At 46.7% G+C, this 22,619-nt stretch overlaps 1 protein-coding gene across 2 annotated transcripts; it reads left to right on the top strand.

Moving 5' to 3' along the window:
• The first annotated feature begins 547 nt into the window (after window positions 1–547).
• On the top strand, window positions 548–22,258 carry sema4gb (sema domain, immunoglobulin domain (Ig), transmembrane domain (TM) and short cytoplasmic domain, (semaphorin) 4Gb). 2 transcript variants are annotated; one of them, XM_057030824.1, is made up of 15 exons: window positions 548–701; window positions 3,653–3,879; window positions 10,588–10,736; window positions 11,093–11,155; window positions 11,301–11,399; window positions 11,490–11,583; window positions 11,772–11,885; window positions 12,028–12,182; window positions 14,069–14,244; window positions 15,406–15,544; window positions 15,624–15,846; window positions 15,948–16,063; window positions 16,132–16,286; window positions 17,365–17,426; window positions 17,899–22,258. In XM_057030824.1, exons 2-15 carry the CDS (start codon window positions 3,735–3,737, stop codon window positions 18,858–18,860), a joined length of 2,652 nt encoding a protein of 883 aa, XP_056886804.1. In that variant the 5' UTR covers window positions 548–701; window positions 3,653–3,734; the 3' UTR covers window positions 18,861–22,258. The 2 variants fall into 2 exon arrangements, with proteins under 2 accessions (XP_056886804.1, XP_056886812.1); XM_057030832.1 differs by having other exon boundaries at window positions 576–701; window positions 3,698–3,879.
• The last annotated feature ends 361 nt before the right edge of the window (window positions 22,259–22,619 follow it).

Raw genomic sequence — 22,619 nt, 5'->3', positions numbered from 1 at the left:
ATGGGTCTAGAGAAGGACCCCAGGGTGCAACACAGTGATGGGGACAGAAACTACGACTTACCATTGAGACCTAAACACAAAGATGAGGGTTTCTGGGAAAAGTGCACTAACGTTAGTTTTATTTGCATTATCGTCAGCATGTGTGTTCAGTTCATGCCCAGCAGGGGTCAGTCACAAGTCAGAACACAAACAGAAAACGCTCAAAAATTACGATATCTTTGAAAAAAAGATGTTGTTTGACCTCATCAGACGCAATTACAGCATTCAAGATTTATGAGATATGTTCCAGTCAGAGCTTATTCAACAGTAAATTAATGAGGTGGCTTTACTGACACAACTCCAGTTCATCCTGGGAAGTATTCTCTTTCAAAATAAATATTTATTTAATCTATTTAATGTGCATATTTGCAGTCAGGCAAGGGGAGACGGCTGTTAGAAAGACACATTAGCATATACAGACACACACAATAATTGGGACTGGAGAAATGGGACGCTGTCATTCTATTAATAAAGTATCGCCCAAAAGGCGACGGAGGGCGTGCGCGAGTCCGTGCGTGTTTCTCTCGGGTGGAGGGAGGGAAGGAGAGGAGGGGGCACTGGGCTGTGCAGCGAGCGGGTCTGCAGCAGAGGAGATGTGTGTTGCGCTGCGGTGAGGTCGCCACGCAGGATTGTTGCGCGCTCCTGCAGGAAACATCAGGCAGGTGAGGTTGTGCCGCCGCCGCGTCCATTCTCAGGCTGTCTCCGCGGCCACGGAGGTGACTGAAACGCCTGCGCAGGACAGGTGCACACGCGTTCACGACTGCTGCCTTCGCGTCCTGCTCCGTGTCGGTTCGGCTCTGACGTGAATTTATGTCCTTAGAAGTTCACCTGCATCTGTGCGCGGTGGTGTTTGGGGGGGAAACAAAGACGTGAGGCCATTTGTACTTCTCTAATATTTAAAGCTCAAAGGTTTCTCGCTTTTTTTAAAATTCAAATTACAGCGCAGCAACGTGAGGAGATAAAGAGTAATAAAAGAACAGGAGGTCATCGGAGTTTAATGTGACGAAAAGTTGGCCAAACTTCAATTCTTAGAACTCAGAAATGATTAAAACGTTCAGAGGAAAAAGAAGCATGATTATTCTGCCATTGGCTAAACGTGGGGGGATTATATACACCATAATTATAGAAACTATATTCCGATTTCTGAAGTTATTCTTTATTACTGGCTATTTGTCTTTGCTTATTTAGTGACTTTGCTTATTCTGTGACAGCTCACTGATCGTATTGGTGCACAAAGTGTCTGATATGTCTGCGTAACGGCAGAAACGAGCAGTTTATCCCTCTAAAACAATAAAAGAATGAATTCTTTGAAATTTGACTCCAGCACACAACTTATGGAGTTGTTATAGAGGAGGTTTTCTTCCAAAATGATCACGAAAAAGGTCTGTTCTTCAGATCAGTTAATATGCAATCAATAAATCAAACACCAGCCACTAATTTCACAGTCAATATATGTTGAATATTACTTAATTATCCATTTACAAGTCAATGCGTTTTATTCCATTAAACTGTAACAAATAAACACTAAATTTTTTAAAAGTCAAATCAGTTTCTACACTGACTGGCTAAACTAAGGACTTCCTTTAATGACTTAACCTCTGGGGAGACAAGGACAGTGCGCCTTCCTCAGAATATTATGTAGGGGATGAATTTATTAGCTGTTAATGCTCAGAGCACAATAACGGCACGACATGACGCCACATTTTACACTTTTTCCCCCTGTAGTTTACTAAACATCACAGGAATCACAGAATGAGGTCAATCACAGCTTGTTATTATTTCCTGGCAAGAGCCGATATTGATTTTAAAACAAGATGCACCTGTTGTTAAAAGAAGCTGATATTTCAGTTTGATATAAGTAAATAAAAATTGCTGTAACAAGTTGGTAGCTTTGTTTTTGTTCTATCCATCTTCTTATTCAAATCAATAAAGGAGGATACTTTTCAACAAGAGACTTATCATAATTCTGCTGTTGATTTCATTATTTGGGTGTTTGATGAGCTCATGTCGGCAGAGGCCAATCAGTGAAACGAGGCTAACGCCTCCCTAAAGATCTGATGCTAAACCAGCTCTGTGGGTCAATAAACAAGAACAAACTGAGACTCTCCGTTAAGTGAACGGTGCTTCAGAGGCCGCCTGCTGCTGCTGCTGCTGCTGTTGCTGTGTTTGGGTTCTCTCCTCCTCCTCGGCCGTGCCACCGGAGAGGTTCAGCAGTTTACCTTTCCCCAGAGTTTCCAGGCTTTTGTCAGAGAGGCGACAGTGTTTCGACACGGCTGGAGCTCCTCAAAAGTTCAGATGTGTTCAACACTGTTGTGTTTGCTGCACGTTGGGTGAGGGCAGCAGCTGACGACGCCACATTAAAGGGCTACGCTCCAGCCGTTGTCCTGCGCGTTGCCACAGTTTTGTTGCTTTGGTAAGTTGCTTTCCTCCTGCAATTGTTAAGGCCGCTCCGCTGTCAAATTCGAAGGTTGGCAAATTTGCATGACTAAACTGTTGTGAGTCGGTGTGTCATGAGTTGAGTTACGTCACTGGAGTGATCTGAGTCACAGATCTGCTGGTTTGGAAAACAGGTATTCCAGAAAGAGAAAGACCTGAGTTTTTTAATGCATTTAACATCATTTCTGCTGGAGCGTTGTGGACATCAAGCTTTGAGTCGTTGTCTCCTGTTCTGCTACATTAGAATCAGCTTCTTTTAGAAATTGGCATCATAACTCCAACATTGTTGTGGAATCCTCCCTAAAGATCCCTTTATCATGGCAGTTCCCCTCGGTTCTGGTCATAATGAGCCCACTGTGAGCTTTCTGCTGTGTCGAGGTTGTAGGCCCAACACATTCAGTCCTGACCTTTGGAACAGTAGTGTGGTAGATGTTGAGTTTGCAGAGTACAGGTGACACACAAAAACACACCAGCCCCTCCAGCCCTTACCGTCAGAGGAAAACTACTAATCCTGGTGGCGACAGAGGCAATGGAGCGACGTTCATTTTATCCAAGTTAGATCAGCTTTGATAAACGCAAGGTCAAAGAGGGGTCTTCAAAAATGCCAACTTTGCCCCTTTTATCTCTCGTTCTCATTCTATGGTTTGATTTCAGCGCTTGGCCCCCAAAACTGCTAACAGAGAAGCAATTAGCTCCACTGTGCTTCGTGCTGCCAGTGATTAACTGTGCCAGCAGTGAAGATTAAGTGGGGAGAATTCTGTGGCGTCACCATGTGGGGAGCGGGATTCTCAGTGTTGACCCTTTGATCAGTGATGGAGCCAGAGAACGGGCAGCCAGGCGAAGATTGTGCTGATGGCACGAGGCCTAATCTTCAGATTACCCGTCATGCTGCTCCAGTCTGCACACGGTTAATTAAGAGATGGAGCTGCGTTTCCAACGATCCTATGACAGGGCAGCGTTATTAAACTCTCCTAGCTTTTTTTTTAGGTTGTCTCTCCTTTGCATAGGCTAATTGGCTGTAATCCGAAGGTGATGATTCATATCTGTAATTAATTTCCTGGCCTTTCTGTCATGTTGACAGAGAATGGTCAAACATCTCTTTAGCAAGGTTAAAATGCTATTAGTGCCAACTTCTATGTGCCTGACTTAAACCCACTTTTGGCCCTCCTCCACACAGATTGAGCGATTTCTGCTCACGCTCAGAGAGACTGTATCTCCGCAGAGGTGCTGAGGTTCGCCGCCAGATTTGTGTGACAAGCATGGGAGGCCAGAGATCAGCCCCATCCTGTCTGCACCTGCTGCTGTCTCTGCTGCTCGCCGCCACCATGTCGCAGCTCTGGGCCTTCCCCTTCACCGCCTCCCTGGACCTGGACGTCACTCCCAGGACTACAGTCCTCTCCAAAGGTGAGGAGGCGGACGGAATAATGTATCGGTGGCTGCCGATCAACTGGTGTCAAAATAAATAAAATAGTCTAAATGATAAAATATACCTGATATACTGTTTACTGTATATGATAAAATGGCTTAAAAAGTTGTATATAACATTAGGTCCAGCAGTGTCCAGACAGGAACTGTTGATGTGCTTCCAAGGATTCCAATTTCTCAAACTCTCTCCCCAAAAGAACAACAACGCACTTCCTGTTTTTTGAGCCGTTAAACCGTGATGGGAACCGGAACATGAGTATCCCCCACAGAGATTAGGGTTACAGCACAACATCCACAATCCCATCACGGCCTATTGGATGCTGCTCTGACTCCTTCCAGCCCGTCCTTTAAAAAAAAATGGAGCAGTTTCTGTGACGCTGGACCAGACGACGGCTCCGTGCAGCCACTTATTAACGGCCTCTCGCTGCGCCTGTCCTAGATCACGCGGCTCAGCCGAGGCTCTAATGACACGATTGACAGGAGGCCCCCCATACAGGAACAAGAAAGCTGAGGATCTGATTAGTGTCGGAGCGGGAATTACTGCCGATTCATAGTATCTTGGCAGGCGTCATCAGCATCTTCTCCCTCTCACCTTCCTGCCTCTCCACTCACCTTCCCCCCCCCTCACTGCAGCAGTTTCCTCTGCAGCTGCAGCCAGAAGTGAAGCCCAACTGGACTCAAAACTCGGAGGACAAGTACTATTAGAGGAAGGGTGGCGTGAACAAGGCCAGCGCTGGTTTTACCTGAGCTCAGCACGTGCGATATCACGAGAGCCGTCACCACGCACGTGGAGGAGATTCTGCTGGAGCCACTGAATCCTTATAATAACATGAGCAGATGAGGAATCGGCTACTCGTGTTTGTTTGCCAATTTATTTGGACTTTTTCTTGCTCCGGTTTCAGAGGCTCCAAAAAAAATAACCTGCTTTTGTGGCAGAACGTGAAGAAATAAGTTAAATGTAATCAGGTACTGCAGAAATTTGATTCCAGTATTTTATTTCCACTTAGTTGATTATTAATATTCATGGTTTTAATAACTTACAGTAGACGTCACGCATAAATCTGTACGCAGTCAATTTTCTTCTATACGAGTGGGGAATAATAGCCTAGAATAATGGTTGATCCGTGTAGATTAAGGGTTCCTTATAGGATTATAAGTGTATCATAGATGGAACCCGTAATCTCGCCTGAAAAATCATCTTGTAATTGTCGTGTTCCTGCGTCCACGAGTCAGATTATAAATCCTACGATTGAATGTTTTCTGTCTTTTCCATCCAAGGAAGCTGCCCTTGACCTACTTTTCCAATCATCGGGGGGGGCATGTGAGTGCACGTGTCAGCATGCGTTTCATCAGCCTTGCTGCGTGTTTACTTGCATGTGCTTGTAGTCACACCATCCGACGATGTGTCTGTCTGGGCTTGATTTGGCGTACGTGGACGTGTACGGTGTCATGTGGGGGTGTCGGTCCCCGTGGGAGGAATTACATTAGACTCCTCAGCTGAGCATTTATTAATTTACCCAGTGCAGATGGGCTGCATAAGTGGGAGTAGAGGAACATGTAGATCAGATTCAAATGGAAGAAAATGACCTGAGGTCCCACTTGTGCTTTGTGTAAATTGTAAATGTCGACCTGGTAAACACAATCTTCCGCGATGCTTTGACAAAAATCCATGATTCGGGAGGACTTTGTCTGGAACTGGTTGGTCAATAATTGGCTTTTGTCGGTCAGAATGTTTGCTCTCTGTGCTCTGATATCTTGTTTTAGTTCAGAAGTGTTCCGTCGTGCAGGTATGAGATCGAGTTTTCTCTCCAGAGGTGAAATTGAAGCTTCTTGACTGCGTTGTGAACTCTACACGCTCTGCCCACGGGGGTTTCTTCCCTTTTCTGTGCCTCTGCCACCAGACCTGAAGTAATGGCCTTGTGCAATATTAATGCACAGTAAGTCATTTGTTGCTGTTATGACAAGCTGAGGCAGCAGGGTCGGGCCGGTGAGATTCTCTGGGGTCGGGATCATTATTAGACCCTGTTTGATTTGATGATTTCTTTGGAGATGAAGTAATTATTGTGTGGTGGCGACGGGCCCCCGATGGTCACCGACTTACAGCACAGCTGAGTCTCTCTATCTTTGCGGAGCCGCAGTTTGGCTCTTTGACTAGAGTTTTAAAATCAGAATCACAGTTTTGTGATAAGAGTTTTATTTGCACTTTTTAATTTTTACCCTCCTCCTGCTTCCTCAAACCCGCAGAGACGTCCACGGTGCCTTGATCTCATTTCCATCTGGCAGTGGCGATGTCAGACCGACCGAGTCTTATTGGTGATTCACCGAAATAGACCTGAAGCGACACAGAAAGTATCGTGCGTGTTAATTGAGGCTGTCGCCTCATTCTGAAGCGTACCTGAGCTTAAAAGTCTAGCGAACGTATCTCCGGGACTCGCATTTTTAGCAGGTTGTTGTATTGAAGCATCTTAAATTTTCAAATTTGAAATGTGTGCCGATCAAACCGACCCTTCAATTTACCATCTAAAGCTCCGGTGATGATTGTAACCTTATTTCCCTTCAGCATTTGACTATTAGACAGTAACACGTCCATGTTGCACCATTTGGTTCCTATTCCCAGACTCCAAGGCGCTGAGTTGTGTATTACTTCTTATATAATCTACGGTCATTTTCATTGACTCCGGGCTGAGAGGGGAAGCGCGGGGGTGCTTATATAACGCAGAAAGTTGACAACAAGTCACAGTTCCGACACTGTCCAACGAAGTTAAGTCAGCCTCACCTTCCAGCAGTCCTTCCCAGGCACGTGTGTGTTGGTGTCACACGGCCTCCACGTTGGATCTAGTGATCATTGAGTCACATAGGAAGTCACAAAGGAAATCCCGCAGTCAGATGACTTTGGCGGACACACGCGCGCACTCGCTGCTGACAAATGTGCAGTGGATCCAGCATCACGACGCTGAATCACAACACAAACACACCACACACACTTGTCAGATCCTCCGAACCGCTGACAGAATTGTCTTCATTCTTGAAAGCTGTGAACAAGCACGTGGGTTCGTTCAATCCCCGGCGGCAAACCTGACGGATCTTTCCAGAAGGCCGGTTTGACCTGTTTCCTCATCAAATCATGCATTCTGAAATTTGCACAAAGAGGCAGAAAAACACACACCTGCGTGTGCACGTGGACGACAAGAGTAAATAGAGGCGGGTGTACAGGCGGGACAGTTTCTGGCACACCTCGGCTCTCTGTTGACATTCCTCATTGATCTTGCAGCACCGCTCGGGCTGTGTGTGCTTTGGCTACTCTGGCGGACACGTTTTAAACTCCGGGCCAGTTCATGGAAGATGTTTTGGGGCAGAGCCGTGCTCCCAGCGGGTGTAAATCAAGAATAAATCAGATCTTAAATCAGATCGGAACAGCGTCCCTCGAATTTAGCGTTGCTTCTGTCGTCTTTGGTTTCTTTTTCCTCACTTTTATTTTAGCCGCACTGATCGATATTTTCCTTAACAATGGAAGCGATGACGGCGTGTGAAAGCGGTTGATGAGGCCCACGCGGGATCGAAAACGCTGACTCTGCAGTTTTTTAGAGCCAGGTACTGTTACAAGTGTAGCAGCAGTGAGGTAAAAAGAGAGACCCGACTCCCGATGGCTTCTTATCTTCCGGACTGTTTGCTCACGTCAACCTAAAATGAACGAGGGGAGAGTCGATCTTGGATTATTTTTAGGCCGGCACTGTGCTTTTCTGGAAAGTTCGAGCTTGTTCCGCCAAGACCAAGGTCGTGGCCTCGGGCCCGGGACATTTTCGCGTCACAGTAGCCCTTCTCATTAACACGTCAGCGCTGTTATGTCACATCAACACTATTTTTATTAGGCAGAAACCAAGGCTTTTGCTCATTCTTTGATGATTCACATTGAGTGGGCCCATGATACGGCCCCGGGCTGCCATTGTGTTTACGTAACCTCTTCTTTGAATCCAATCTCGTGATCTTGTTCACGACGCAAGTGATGTTTCAGTGCATGAGATGTGGCCGTGTTTGTGCCCAGGACGCGCGCGTGTCTGTGCGCCCCCCGCTGTGTGGCTCCTGCCAGCAGAGTCCCCCCACCCTTCGGATGAATCGCACCCCCGGCGTGTCCTGACCTTTGGCTGCGTCAGGAGTTGCTCGTTGCCCGCTCAAATCTGAGGCAGACTGTCTGTGAAAAATAATATCTGACAATCACACTGGGCCGTCTTTAGCGTTACATAAGGTTTCCCCAACATGGAAGGCAGCACTTCTTGGAAGGGTCGTATTTAAATCCATAAAAAGGCTGCGCCCTTTTTCTCCAAAGCTGATATGACAGCGGGATAATCTCAAGGATTATTTGAGCTATTACAAGATTGAGCTCACGTTTCGCCGGTGCTGATTTTAACTCCTCAAGTCCTTATTTTTCTTGTCTCGATTGCTTAAACTTGGAATTCTGACGTCAGTCCAAATTTTTTAAACTTTCTTCTAAATTTTACATTTTGACACAATGGCATTTTAAATGCTTCTTTTAAACTTTAGATTCTTTACATTTTCTCAACTGGCTCAAATTCATTGTTTTACATTTGCAGTATTTCCGTATATACAGTATTCGTGTACTTTTTAAACTTTCTATGTGTTATAGTGTCAGTGTGTATGTCTGGTATTATATGATTAAAGAACTTTGCACTCTTTGTTCTGCTTTTAAAACAAGTCCAGATCTTGTCATCAGGATCATAAAAACCCGTCTGACTGCAGGAAATCACCTTTTTACTTTGATCAAACCTCAAAGTTTGTTCAAAGATGTCAGATTGTCCTTTATTGGAAACACGAACACTTTCATCTATTTAATTTTCTTTCTACCTGATTGTATTTTATACGTTTTTGGTTGTGAATTTCTTGGTTGGCTTCCTCTGCCGGTCTCAAATTTTTGGAGCTGTCATGCATAACATCAGTCTGACGGCCATGACGGAGCTCGTACGAAAATAACCTAATTATTGACCAGTGAGGGTCCCTGCGGTTGCCTGGCTGTCAGTGATAAAACCAGTAAGAAAGGGCTAGCAGGGAGGAAGGTGGCCAGTGGGGGAGTCTGGCCTTCACGGGTGTTCCCAGAGTTTCTGTCATGCCCCCAGTGGGGGGGAGATGTGTGGGGGGGATAACATGGCGTTGGGATGTTGCACGCTGTGGTATTATTGCGAGGTTGACACTGGCTGTCACCCGCTTCGCGATGGTGGGGAATCCTACCGTTAAAACGCCTCAGTAACGCTGTAGCTGCCGTCCCAGAGGGGACTCAAGGCCTCGAGGAAGGTTTCTGTTTGTCCTGTTCTGTTTCCACATTTGCATCAGGAGGGATTACGTCTTCCTCAACTGGTCTGACAGCTTTTACTGACTTAAACTAACATTTCCTCTGCAGTTTTTTCACGAAGTTTACTTTGAGGAAACTGTAAATCTTTGCTCTTCGTCTTTAACAAGGCCTCTGCATAATAACCACTAGTTCTCATTTACCACCTAAATACTTAAGTGGAGACTACGGCCTCAACAATAACAACGAGTTATTCAAAGCTAGACCACAACACTGTTCTGAAATTATAACAAGAACATCAACACTACTCCTACTCTTTCTGCTACAGTTGATAAGCCTCCAACCCCCCTAAACAAATACCTTCATAAGTCCTTTTACCTGAAAAATACAACAAAGATAACTGGTAAGATTAGAGATAAAACCAGTCAGTCAGATGGTGGAATTATGCAAAACCAGCCAGAACAAAGTCAGCTGCTACATCTAGTTTCACCGCAGTTGAAGCTGAAGTTGCTCTCCTGACGTAATGCCATCAGAACTGTCGTGATGTCGATCGAGACCGATTTTCAGCAGATAATAAATAGCTGACTTGTTCCCGAAGCCATTAAGGTAGCGTTTATTAAAATAGAGCGCCGGATGTTTCAACGTTAACTTCAGAACTATCAGAAATCCTCCTTTCAAACCCGAGAGCTGCAGAATAGATTGTGCTATTGTCTACAACCCTCTAAATGGATTAGGTCCAAAAATACATTAATGATATGCTGATACAGCAGAATTCAGGATTTAGGAAGGCGAGAGCGTCGAGTGTTGTCACCTTCCTGGGAGCTGGGACATGTTGGCCTCTGGTTTACAATTTAAAATGGAATGACGCCTCCCTGTGTCTCTCAGAACTCTCAGACCGGAGCTCTGTAAACCTGCTTCAGAGATCCTCCATATCCGCAGAAAAAAAGAAAACAATGTCCTCATTTCTTATTGCCTCACAGCATCAGGCCAACCTGCCCCCATTTCTGAAGTGCTGGGGCGGTTTCAAATATTTAGTTCTGTGCACCAGGACGGCCACGTCGCACTGTGACCGATATAAAGCGTTTGTCTCCACTGAGGATGAAATAGATCACAAATCAAACATGGAGCAGCTGAACACCTAGAATTTGACTCACTCACAGGCGCAACGTCTCTGTGGCAGAGCTGCTGATGGGATTTGGCGTTACTGGGGCATGGTTAACACTGAATGCCCCAATATTTGTTCCTCCCAGTGCTTCCCCCTCCCTCCCCCCCTTTCTCAGCCTTCGCTCCAGGAACCACCCCCGTGTTGCTGCTCTCCTCTGAGACTCAAACTCATGCATTTAGAGCAATTTTGGTGTTTGAGATCCAAATTTCCACGATCTCCACAGGTCTGTTGGGCAGCTCCCATTTCTTTGGCTCGTCCCGGAACTACAGCGCCCTGCTGCTGGAAGAGGAGTCCGGGCTGCTGTACGTGGGCGGCAGAGGAGCTCTGTACGCTCTCAACACCTCCAACATCTCCACAGCCACGGGCCTCAGAGTGAGTCCACCACATTGTTGCATTAGACAGAGAAACTGGAAAAATAGCTGCACCCCCCCCCCCCCCAGTTCTCTTCAAGGGGAGAAACCCCAAAGCTGATCTGGTAAATCCATCCTGTTATGGATTAAATGCGGCAGAAGTTTATTAATTTGTCTTCAAAGAAAGATGGAAATCTAATTATGCTCTCTTTCTAATTTCTTTTTTTTTACCTTATTGTCACATCCAATTGTATTTTCCCTTTTATCTTCCCTTTCTTCCACTGATCATGGAATCAATGTCTGTTCCTTTTTTTGGCTTCGTATTGAGCTAATCACATCTTTCTTGCACTCCCCCCCCCCCCCCCCAATTGTTTGCAGATCGATTGGGATGCTTCCCCTGAACAAAAGAAGCTTTGCCTGAACAAAGGCAGAGACAATCAGGTACAAGGCTGCACCATCCCCATCTATTATTATGATTATCGACAGCTACAACAGCTCCTGCTGTGTGTCGGCATGTTTCCTCCATCCCTCCTTATTATGAGGTCACATATATATATATTTATTTTGTGGCGTCCTCTCTTTGCAGACAGAGTGCTACAACCACATCCGCTTTCTGCAGAGATACAACGAGTCTCACTTATACACCTGTGGAACAAACGCCTTCAGACCGCTCTGCGCTTACGTAGTAAGAACCTTGAGACGCGATTTCGCTGCAGCTCTGCCGCCGTAAGATGATAAAAAAAATAAATTAATCCAGTCCCAACCGCTCTGACAGGACGCGGAGCGGTTCAGCCTGTTATCAGGCATTGAGGAAGGCAGGGACAGATGCCCGTATGATCCGGCGAAGGGCTACACTGGCCTTCTTGTCGGTATGTGTCCCGTACCAGCATTTAATCAGTTTTATCTTGCTTTAGTCAAAATTCAGGATCATATCCTGTATTTACACACAAGCTGCTTCAAATAAAGGCTGGCATCATCGTGCTGTGGGCCTGTCGTCATCCCACAAAGAACACCTCCATCGTTTTAACACTATTTTTCCCCTTTTTTTAAAATAAAGATGGAGAGATGTTCACTGCCACTCAGTACGAGTTTCGCAGCTCCCCAGACGTGCGCCGAAACTTCCCCTTCCCTACGCTCAGGACAGAGGAGGCCCCCACCCGATGGCTTCTGGGTAAATTCAAGGGAAATTGTGCAAGAGCAGGCGAAGTGTTTGCCAATCCAAACCTCTTTTTCAGTCTTGCTTCACATATAGTTTCCAAGGAAACCCTGTTCGTAAGACTGTTGTTGGTCCTGTGTGTTTCCCTGGTGTACAGAGGCAGATTTTGTGGGCTCAGTGCTGCTGAAGGAGAGCTTCAACAGCTCTGTAGGTGACGACGACAAGATTTATTTCTTTTTCACGGAGAGAAGCCAGGAGCAGATCGCCTACCCGAGCCAGACGAAGGTGTCCAGGATCGCCCGCGTCTGCAAGGTCAGAGACATCAACCAGCCTCAGTACTATTAACCATAATTGTCTTAATGGTTTCACTGGATTTGGAGAATTAGCAGGGTTAGTGTGGCTGCAAGGTCACGAGAAGAAAGGGCGGAAGGAGGCGGGAGAAAAATTACAAAATGGTGGGATTATTGAAGGCGTCACATCTGCCGTAGCCACGATTTTCTTTGGATAATTTCCTCCCAGTGTCTCGCGTCTTGGTTTCTTCTTTCTGTGCCACTGTTGCCAGGGAAAACTGCAATTTTCACCAGGCTCCACCTCCAGTGGCGAACCATCTCTCCCGATGTAGTGCCATCTCGCCCTGCTTCGGTCCTCCTCCCCCTCTCTTTCCCTCTCACCTCATTTCACTTGCGATCAGTATTCCCAGGCTAGGCAGCGTCTCAAAGCAACTCTTCCTAGAGGTCCTGCTGTTTCTTATGGTTGTGCGTCTCACAATGCTCTAATTACTGCCGCTGTTTTGTGCTGCGCTGAATCTGTGTTGCAGTGATGTCAGAAACATCCCAACTAGCTTTAACTTCTTATGCTATATTAGTGATGCATTTAAGGCCCTTGTTGATGACAAGGCTCAGGGATGAAACAGTGCCCTTTTTTGCTGCCTGATTCTGTTTTTCCAAGATAAAATGAACATCCTTGTGCACGCATCTTTAATTATCACAGTGCTAGCTGGCTAAACATGTTCAATATGCCTGCAGCCGTGCCCGTTGAGTTCTTCTTTTAAATTTGCATGTTTGTCCCGCTGTGACAGGCAGCTTTTCCACGTCAGTCTGTCAACTCCTCAGCCACGTGTTGAAAATGTAAAAAAAAAACTGGCGGAGATGTCCATCATGACGTCTGAGTACACGTGACGCTGGTGCTTGTTCAGACACGACACAGCCTGTGGAAATGCCGTCATGTTGGCGATGAATTCACCTGTGAATACAGTTAAAGTTATTTACGACAGGCTCTCGCTCCATCTGAAGATGCCGGAGATACACTTTGGCCTCCTTCCGCTGTAGTTGCAGAGAGTGTAATGAGAAGCAACTGTAATGGCTCAAAATGAAGTAGGCCACAGTGGCACGTGCGTATGACGTGCCGCCCCCAGCTGCCACATCCACAAGGCTCTGGCAGCAGCCATATGCCTCAAACCACAGAAGACCAGCTATTCTGTTAGCCGCGTAGCCCGTTGCCACTTTGTTTCTGTGTAAAGAGGGTTGCACAAGCTGTCTTTTTCTCTGCAGCACCTGATTTAACAGTAGTAACACTTTTGCATCATCTAATCAAGGATTATGGTGCCCTCAGACATATAGCGATGGTGCCGCACCCTCACGTCCTGTTATATTCACAGATTCACGTCATGACAGCCTGCTGACCTGCACATCGCTTTGACTGACACAAATTGTAATCTGTCAGAACATCCCTTTAGCTGTTCCCATGTTAATATCACAGTAACAAACGCTTCTGTTTGTGATGCATTTGAACTCCGTTTCTCTCTCTTTTTCTCTTTTTCTCTTCCTCACATGCATAAAAATTACTTACAGTTACTAATGCACATTTTTCGTTTGCGTAAGCGTTTTATGACTTTGTTGTTTTTTGAGCGTAGGAGGCTGCAGGGAGACAAACAGCAGCACATCTGCAGAGGACATAAACAGAGAGATATGAAGCACTTTACTTCCAACAGAAGGAAAAGGATCCTTCATATTTTTTGCTCCGCTCCCTAAATGAGCTGTTCTAAATGACTCTTTTATGCTGAGATTTCGTGCGGCATCACCACCCACTGCTGCCATAACTCAATTTGAGCCAAAATGCCCAAGCAGCCACACTTTCTTCATACTCTTTTCCAACTACTCTTTAAATGTAGTGAAGGATCTGGTGTCTACTGTGTGCAGAATGACTGGGGGGGTCAGCGGACCCTGCAGAGGAAGTGGACCTCCTTCCTCAAGGCCAGAATGGTGTGCACCGTCCCAGAATATGAGCTGCACCTCAATATCCTGCGCAGCGTGTTTGTCCTACAGGGTCGAGACGCACGGAGCAGCATTTTCTACGGCATCTTTGGCCTGGAATGGTGAGACAGAATGTTGCTTTGCTCTGCTAAAAGCCTTATTTTACATGAGGTCAATGAACATCGTGCAGACGCTGAATATTCTGCTCAACTTTACATGTGACAACAGGAAGTTTGTCAGCAGAAATATCAGGAGTGTCTTTGATCTCATGAGAAAGATTTAATATCTAAGATTCCTTTTCAACATGACTGGAAGGTTTTACAACACTGAACAAGCCAATTAAAACTGCAGCGAGGAAACACACGGTGGACCATCCATTATTTAGATGTAAACACGTCGCTTTTATTTATGAAATCATCACCGCCGTCTTTTGCGAGATGAAAAATAATGAATTCCCAGCTCGTGTGTCTGTGCAACAAGGCTGCTTGTCGAGCGGACGTGACGTTCTCGGAGGACGATGACAGACAGGAGAATAACTGGCAGCCGTGTGACTGTTCATGCGGAGTCACGCTTCATCCTGACAGGACCGCTTTTGTTCCCCAACGCCGCTTTCTTAAGGAAAAACGCGTGCACCTGCGTGTGGCGTGTAGTCACCCCCAGTTAGTGCACAAACGATGAAGCCCCTGAGCAATACTGCTCATCACGACTTGAAAACAGACTCTGGTTTCACTTCTGACTCATCTCTCTCACGTGAGTGCGTTTGAAGGCTGAGTTGGGTGCACAATGGGCGTAAGAATGTGACACGCCCACGCCCCCCCCATCACTAATTTCACCTTTAGGCTGTACATTTTGCGGTCAGCTGGATCCCAGCTCATGCTGTTGCTATGTTGGAGGAGCCTCTCTCTTTCACAGGTGCTGTGACAAAACCACAAATTAGGCTGACTCACCTTAAAAACCTGAAAAAACTCGGCAGGACAAATGATCCCCCCTGGAGTAGATCCCAGGAGCAGCTACTGGAGATAAAGAGGGAAAATCACATGCCTGCCAGTGATGGCCCTCCCACGCATCCACACAAGAAGCACTGATAAGATCTAAGAGGGCCTAAAGATCATAACACCCACACTCTTAGCCACAAAGGTGCATTGTTTTCCCAAGAGTGGAAGTTTCTGATCTGCGATGCGTTTGAAATGTGATCTGGGTGACAGATAATGACCTCCCGGTGAATCATTAATCCCCAGCTTGACCTCTGGATGTGCCTCTGTGGTGGCTGATTGTTTTTCCAGGAAGAATATCAAAGCCTCCGCTATCTGCCAGTACGCTTTCTCGGATGTACAGAAAGTTTTCGAGGGGCCCTACATGGAGGTTCAGGACTCGAAGTGGAGGGAGTACACGGGGAAAGTTCCAGAGCCGAGACCCGGATCGGTACGCTTCCAGCACTCCCCGTCTGTCTCCTTCAGCGTCCCTCTTCCGTAATCCGCTGTGCTCATACGTTTCTCTGCAGTGTATTACAGATTTGCACAGGTCCCAGAGCATCAACACCTCTCGAGACCTCCCTGACAACGTCCTCACTTTCGCCAGAAGGCACCCGCTGATGGCCGGTCAGGTGCACCCCGTCGGGCTGCGCCCGCTCATGTTCAAACGCAGCGTCAACTACGTGAGGATAGCGGTGCACAAGGAGCCGGCGCTGGACGGGAACCTTTACACCGTTCTGTTTTTGGGAACTGGTGAGCTTCATGACGAAACCCTAACGAGTTCATCTGCTTTCGACGGGCTTTCGCGTGAAATCTGAATTCTGAGCCGTGTCTCGTCATGTCTCGTCCTTCAGACGATGGCTGGCTGCATCGAGCCGTCGACGTCCAGGGGGAGATGCACATCATCGAGGAGCTGCAGTTGTTTGATAAACCCCAGCCTGTAGAGGGCCTGGTCATTTCCTCTGCTCTGGTAGGCGCCCCATCGGGCTTTTCTGACGCCCCAGTTCTGCGTGAATGATTCAATGTTCCCTTGCACAGAGGAGCATCTACATCAGCGCCGCCTCTGGACTCGTGCAGTTACCCATGTCGGCCTGCCAGAGGTACACCTCCTGCTACGACTGCGTCTTCGCCAGAGATCCCTTCTGTGGCTGGGACGGGAAGGTGTGCGTGGAAGTAGCCTCACGTGCACAGAGGTGAGGGAAGGGCGGCCCCTGCAGCGCACGCTGTCTCAGAGTACAAAGTACTTTGACACATATTTGGACAAACATCAACACTCTCGTCGTGACAGACACATTTGCAGAGTTTCCATTTCCTCCGCGGTTGGTTCTTTCACTTCCTCCTTAAATCCCTTTTTTCTTGTCTTTCTGCTGACAGCTGACGGACGTGAATCATTCCGATGTGTTCATTTTTGAATTAGCTGACCTTTACAGCCCGGCGGAAATACCAGAGTCTCATAATCATAAATACAAGAAAAATGAATACTTCTTTTTCTTTGGTTTCTATGAAAACAGGTCTGAGTCAATGGCGGCGATCGGGGCGTTCATCTCCGCAGAGCCTCGTTTTAGTAGAATCAGAGTTAACGAATGGCCAGTAATTAGTAAATCAGCATCTGAATGAGGTTGAAAAGTGCAACTGCGTAATTCTTAATTAAAACTGCAACCACTGTCATTTTGTTCTGAATCGATCACTTGTATTTATGACCAGTGGTATTAATGGAGCAGTCGGGAATTTTAGTTGCATATTATTTTACCAAAAGCATTTTTATTCTGTAATGCACCTCGTCTAATTTTGGTGTGAAAGTGAAATCTTTATTTATATAGGAGGGATGAACTTTAGGATATAAAAATGAAAGTTCCCACATCCACGGAGGCTCAGATTAGTTGGGTCCACTCCAGAGACTGTTTGCGTCCCTCCGCCATCCCTCTGCCTGACTGAGCATCAGACATCTTAATCTCCATAATGGCTGCAGAAACATCAGCCTCGCCTGTTGGTTTTGTCAAAAGAGACATCGAGATTTTAATGCCACACAATATGCAGTTAAATTCTTTCTTAATTCAAAGCTGCATTCTGAGTAAATATGAGCGGTTCTCTCCTTTGAAATGGTCATTCAGTGGGTTTATTTTGCAGTTTTATGTGAAATACTTGCTGTTTTGTTCATTTGGGAGTTTTTTCTGATCCCAAATATGAACTCTAATGTTGAGGATGTGAGTAGCAGTATGTTCTTGTTATATTCTGCAGCGGCTCTCACCCCGAATCTCTGTTATGCTTCAGGTCAAATCTAACCCAGGATGTCTTAAGAGGGATCAGGGGCTGCAGAGAAAACTCCGGAAACGGTACGTGCACACTCGCAAGCACAGGCTGTACATTTTGACTATGTCATATGAACCTTTGAAGTTTAAACGTACGTCCCATCCTTCCTTTCCGCCCCGTTTTCACACGCTTTGAGGTCAGACAGACTAACGCAAACGCCTTCCTCGTCCGGCTGAAAACTTAGCAGCTATTAAGGGATTTCACAGGTGTGCGCTCCTCGCTCATCCCTCAGGTCCCAGCGCACACATTTTAATCAGTTTCTGTCCTGCTGAAGGTCAGCTGGTCATTCTAGCTATATTACAGGACTCATTGTGCTTAAATAGGCTTAAGAAATGCTGTGGGATATGATTCCAAACATCAGAGCTACACAGGTGGCTCACCTTCACCTTGCAAAGGTGACGCTGGTGACCTCCTGCTCCCTCCTGCTCTGCACCCTCCTGCTTTGCTCCAGCTCCTGCGGGTCTGTTAAATGTCTCCTCTTCTCTGTCTGATCAGTGATACACAGGAAGCGTTCCGTGATGGCGGGCGACGACGTGCTCCTCCAGTGTGAGTTGCGCTCCAACCTCGCGTCCCCTCGCTGGACCCTCAACGGAAGGGAGCTCATGGGATACGGCCTCAATTCGGGCTACCGCATCGGGACAGACGGCCTCCTCATAATCGGAGCTCGTGCGCAGCAGAGCGGCTCCTACCGCTGCTTCGCCGTGGAGAACTCTGTGTCTGTCCTGGTTTATCTTTACTCAGTCCAGGTGCACACAGACCCTTACTTCCCTGCGGAGCCAACAGCCGCCACTGAACCAACCGAAGTCCCCAGCACGACCGTCATGGCCACCAGCGTCCCCTCCGAGCAGCCCCTGCCTTCACCTCCGGCCCCCTTGCCTCCGCAGTTCCAGACGTACAGACACATGGAGGCTGTGTACATCTCCCTGGTGGCGATTCTGGGGGGCCTCTGCTTGGTGTTAACCGTGGTGCTGCTGTATGTGAGCTTCTGCACCAGGCGGGCCGTGCAGGGCAGGAAGTTCTCCCAGCAGGGGCTGCAGGTCTTGGGGGCCTCTGACAGAAAGCGAAGCTCGCACTTTGAACTTAAAACCATCGCTAGCCACTGTAACGGCCGCCAGGATCGCCGTTCCATCTCTGTGCCGACCTTTGGGGACCTGGGTGACGGCTTCCTGCAGATAGTACCGGGAGAGGGCCAGTTGTCTCCCGCCAAGACCCCTCCTCCAGCCCCACCGCTCCCCATGCCGCCACCGCTGCCCAACATGGACTACGCCAACGGTCTGTCGGCCACGCTGCCCAGCGTGCTGCGCAAGATGAACGGGAACAGCTACGTGTTGCTGCGGCAGGCCGACTCCGAGGGCATGTCCCCCCTTTATCATTCCTTCACAGAGGAGCTCAACAGGATCCTGGAGAAGAGGAAACACACACAGCTGAGCCTGCAGCCTGACGAGAGCTCAATTTAGACCTGCTTTTGTTGATTGTCACACTTATTTATTCATACCTAACCTGGAATTGTGGGAGGAGCCGAGTGTTTGTGTCGAATGCTGCTTTGATTCCAAACGGTCTCAGAAAAGTCTGCAGGTTGTTGCTAAGGCAAATGGCCCAGAATTTCACTCGAAAGGACAATGGAGCGAGCGGAGACGGTGTGAAGCTGTAAAATGTGCACGTGGCGCAACATGTTGGGAGCAAAATGACGCTACCTCAGAGTAGACTGTTCTGGAAAGGCTGGCAACGTAACGTGTCAGGAACATCAGTATTAACTCTACGGAGGGTAAACTCCTACTCTAAAACCATTTCAGGTGGCCGCGGGACGTTTTAAAAAACCAAGCAGCCACTTAATGTGTCCCCAACCTCCCGAGACTCTCAGCGAGGCCGGTGGCACTTGTGGCTCCTTAATGGGCCGGAAGGATGAAATAAATGCCAGCTCATGCTTTTAGATGGCATCCCAGCTGCCGCGGTGAGGCTCCGGCTGTTTTGGATTTGAAGCCGCTGTCTCCCATAAAAGTTTCTGACAAAAAAAACAACAATTCATTTCTTTTTTGCAGTTTAAGATTAAGAATCAAAACCCGGTGAAATCAGTAAAATCGAGCTACAAGGCAGATTCAAGAACTGATTAATAGTTTGACCGCTTCTGTCATGAATAATATGAAATGTTATAGAATCTTTTAACCGATTTGATCGAATCTTGTCCATGTGAGGCTTCTGGGGGAGTTATTACAACCACATTAAATGCATATTATGTGTTTATTAATGTCGTTAGTAGTTCTGTTGTAGTTGCATGAGAGCTTCTGTGATAACACGGCTCATACTTGTAGTTTTTCCTGATTTTGTGGTGAAAATTGATAGAATTTCCATCAGTTTTGCGGGTCACCTCGGCGAAGTGGCAGCTGTGTGGCAGAAACAAACGGTCGTTTCGGTTACGGTCGTTTCGGTTACGGTCTATCCGACCGGCGTCGCCGCTGCTGTGATCGTTTTTCTGTATGAAACTTGTGGTGACCTTGAAGAGGATGCTCCCAAAGGCACGCGCTGGCACGCCCCAGACTGCGGCACCTACAGACGGCGTTTCCTCGCCAAGGTTAATAAGACTATGATTGAATAGCACAAGTGTCATTCAGAGGGAAGTGACCAAAATGAATCGCTGAATGGTGCAAAAATCTGTCGCCGACAGCTGTAAATAAAAGATCCATCTTTCCCCAAAGTGATGAATCAGCTCTTATGGCGGCGGCCGTGTCTGCGGCGTCTCCCTACGTGTGTCTGTCCGCTTGGCTTGGGTCCACGGGGGGTGGGGGGGGGTCTGTTTGCACAGAACCTTGTCGCCTCTGTAGGTAGAAGCAGTAGACATTTGACCCGAGTGTCCTCAGTAGCCACGCAGGATGCAGATGATGATACAAGAAGGCAGGAACGCTTTTGCACTTGCATGCCCCCCCCCCCTTTTTTTCCCCCTGTGAGAATATGAGAAAATGCACTTTATGAGGTTTTAAGAATTCCCCAGGCCTGTTGGAAGAGATTCCCGCTTCAAAGGTTACCGAGCTGCCCTGCTACTGCACTTGCATATCAGATGTTCCCCCGTATGTGCGCAACACCAGGAACGTTGCGCTACGCTCTCTCGTATACCAGCAGACCACTTTGGGTCAGTGAATGCATCACCTACTGAGTGTGCTAGTCACTCTTAAGCCTGGGATAATGTGTCCATTTATTGTGAGAGGAGAGATTTCCAACAAATGTGTTGGTTTTTTTCAGTAAAATTTATCCCGATGCTTCGTCTTTAATGCCAAATGGCATTTAAAGAAATTACACACAAGTTAATACACACGTTTGTTACAAAAAGCCATTAAAAGGGATGTTAGGAAATATTTTAGTAGATGCCAAAAAGCAATATCTCTGCTTGGAATACATTTGCCAAAAACCCTGAAGAAATGTTTTATAGCTTGGCTACATTCCTGATGATGGGGTAGCATCATCCTGGCGCTCAAACCGGTTCTTTCATTTTCCTTTTTGACTGTTTGTCTCTATGGTTGGACATGGAGGGAAATGGCATTATATGCAGACGATCCGCGTCTGTGCGTTTTAGATCTGGCGGAACAAAAAGCACCTTCACACCTTCATAACCTCAATCCGATTGCTTGTTTTAACTTCCTCATGTATCACTAGCTTCACTGAAAATGTAACGTTTCTGTTTGGAACCGTGCAGCAAGGATGAACCTGCGACTTTTGGTTTTTTGATCCCTTAATTTCAAACTGAGGGAGGTTTTGGGCTCAGAGACGCGGGCACTACTGGAGACCTTTATATTTGCTAGCTGTTTTCTCGTTTATTGCTGAAAGGTTTCGGTGTGGTGTCAGCGCGCCCCCGCGTTTGACCCGGGTAATTATGTACAAAGCAGCTGATGTTCCAAGCGCACACATGTCAAAAGGCTTCCCGCCTTTATTTTGTGGTCCTACTGCTTGTTTTTCCTCCTTATCTCTATTCCTCCCATCCCTACAGCTTTGGTTCCATCACCACTCAGCGTTACTGTGTCCGTACACGTGCACATTATCTCCAGCAGCCTGCTGAGTTCACAAATGGCTGCGGTGGCTCCCTGAACAATTAGCTAGCGGTTTTGAAAGAGTCCTGGAGTTTCTGTTTGCATTAGCAGCTGAGCTTCCTGTCTTAGTTCTCACATTAAAGACGGCAAAACAGGGTTCTGTGTGTGTGCAGAAAATATTATGTTCTGTAAAAATGTGTCCCAGAATTAACAAGATGTCGACGGTTTTTTAATGCTATAGCGCTAAATCCAGGCTTGCTTCTGGTGGTGTATTAGCTACAGATACGTTAGCAGCTTCTGTGCCCCTGTGAGGTTGTGGACGACCTGTACGACATAAAGGAATCTGAATCTGTGAACATTGCTGCTGCTCTTGCTTCCTGCCCACAAGGACGTCTGTTTACTACTTTCACTGGCTCAGCTGATTAAACTGTATTGTACTTTTAGGCAAAATAGCTCTATTAGTTTAACATCCACAGTTGTGCACACATGGCCACAGTGAATTATTATACTTGTTTTTGTGAATTAATTTCATCCTATTGTGCCAACTTGCGAGGTATTTTCTGTGAAGTGAGACATTTGTGCCCCGTTCTGCTGTTAACAGTATGTACATGTACCATTGTAAACTGTGATGCTTTTCATCAAGTTAGTTTTTTTTAATTAATTTTGAGATTTTGTCATCTTAAGTGATGTCCTTGCTCCTCCGGCAACCACATCAGCTCTTCAGAAGGGGCCTTTTTAAAAAAAATGTCAACTCTGATGTCTAATTTATTTGACTTTGTTGAATTATTTCCTGCTGATAATAAAACACACTGCGATGTTTAACCCTCGAGGACCAGAAAGACGAGTCTGGACAGCTCTGAGCGGACGTCGGCACGTTACAAGCAACACTTTCCTCTTCAGTTCTACTTCATGTCACACGCAGATCTGAAACTGTTTTAATATAAATCTGACAGTCTAAAGGTATAGCATATACAGTAGGTAGTGATTAAATGTAATTTTTAGGGCAGCAGTCAAGGTGGTAACTTAGCAACAGCATCTTTATATAGCCTTTACTGTCCTTGCTTTGGGTCTCGCTGTGCCAGGCCCCTTTGGGAATAGCAGGGCTGACGAAAAACACAGAGATTTCTGCTGTTGCTGCCAGATTAAACGCAGGGGAGTGATTGAAAAAACAAACCTCATTTTCACATCCACGTCAACTTT

Source organism: Takifugu flavidus, chromosome 1, assembly GCF_003711565.1.
Source record: "Takifugu flavidus isolate HTHZ2018 chromosome 1, ASM371156v2, whole genome shotgun sequence".
NCBI classification, from domain to species: Eukaryota; Metazoa; Chordata; class Actinopteri; order Tetraodontiformes; family Tetraodontidae; genus Takifugu; species Takifugu flavidus.
Note: the sequence above shows the minus strand (reverse complement) of the source record. Positions and strands in the feature narration are given on the sequence as shown.

What these genes read in the sequence shown, in the direction of transcription:
- sema4gb (XM_057030824.1), top strand. Translation starts at nt 3,735, where the DNA reads ATGGGAGGCCAGAGATCAGCCCCATCCTGTCTGCACCTGCTGCTGTCT. An exon ending in CTACACTGGCCTTCTTGTCG is followed by an intron (nt 11,584 to 11,771) that starts GTATGTGTCCCG and finishes TTTAAAATAAAG; the next exon opens with ATGGAGAGATGTTCACTGCC. An exon ending in CAGAGAAAACTCCGGAAACG is followed by an intron (nt 17,427 to 17,898) that starts GTACGTGCACAC and finishes CTGTCTGATCAG; the next exon opens with TGATACACAGGAAGCGTTCC.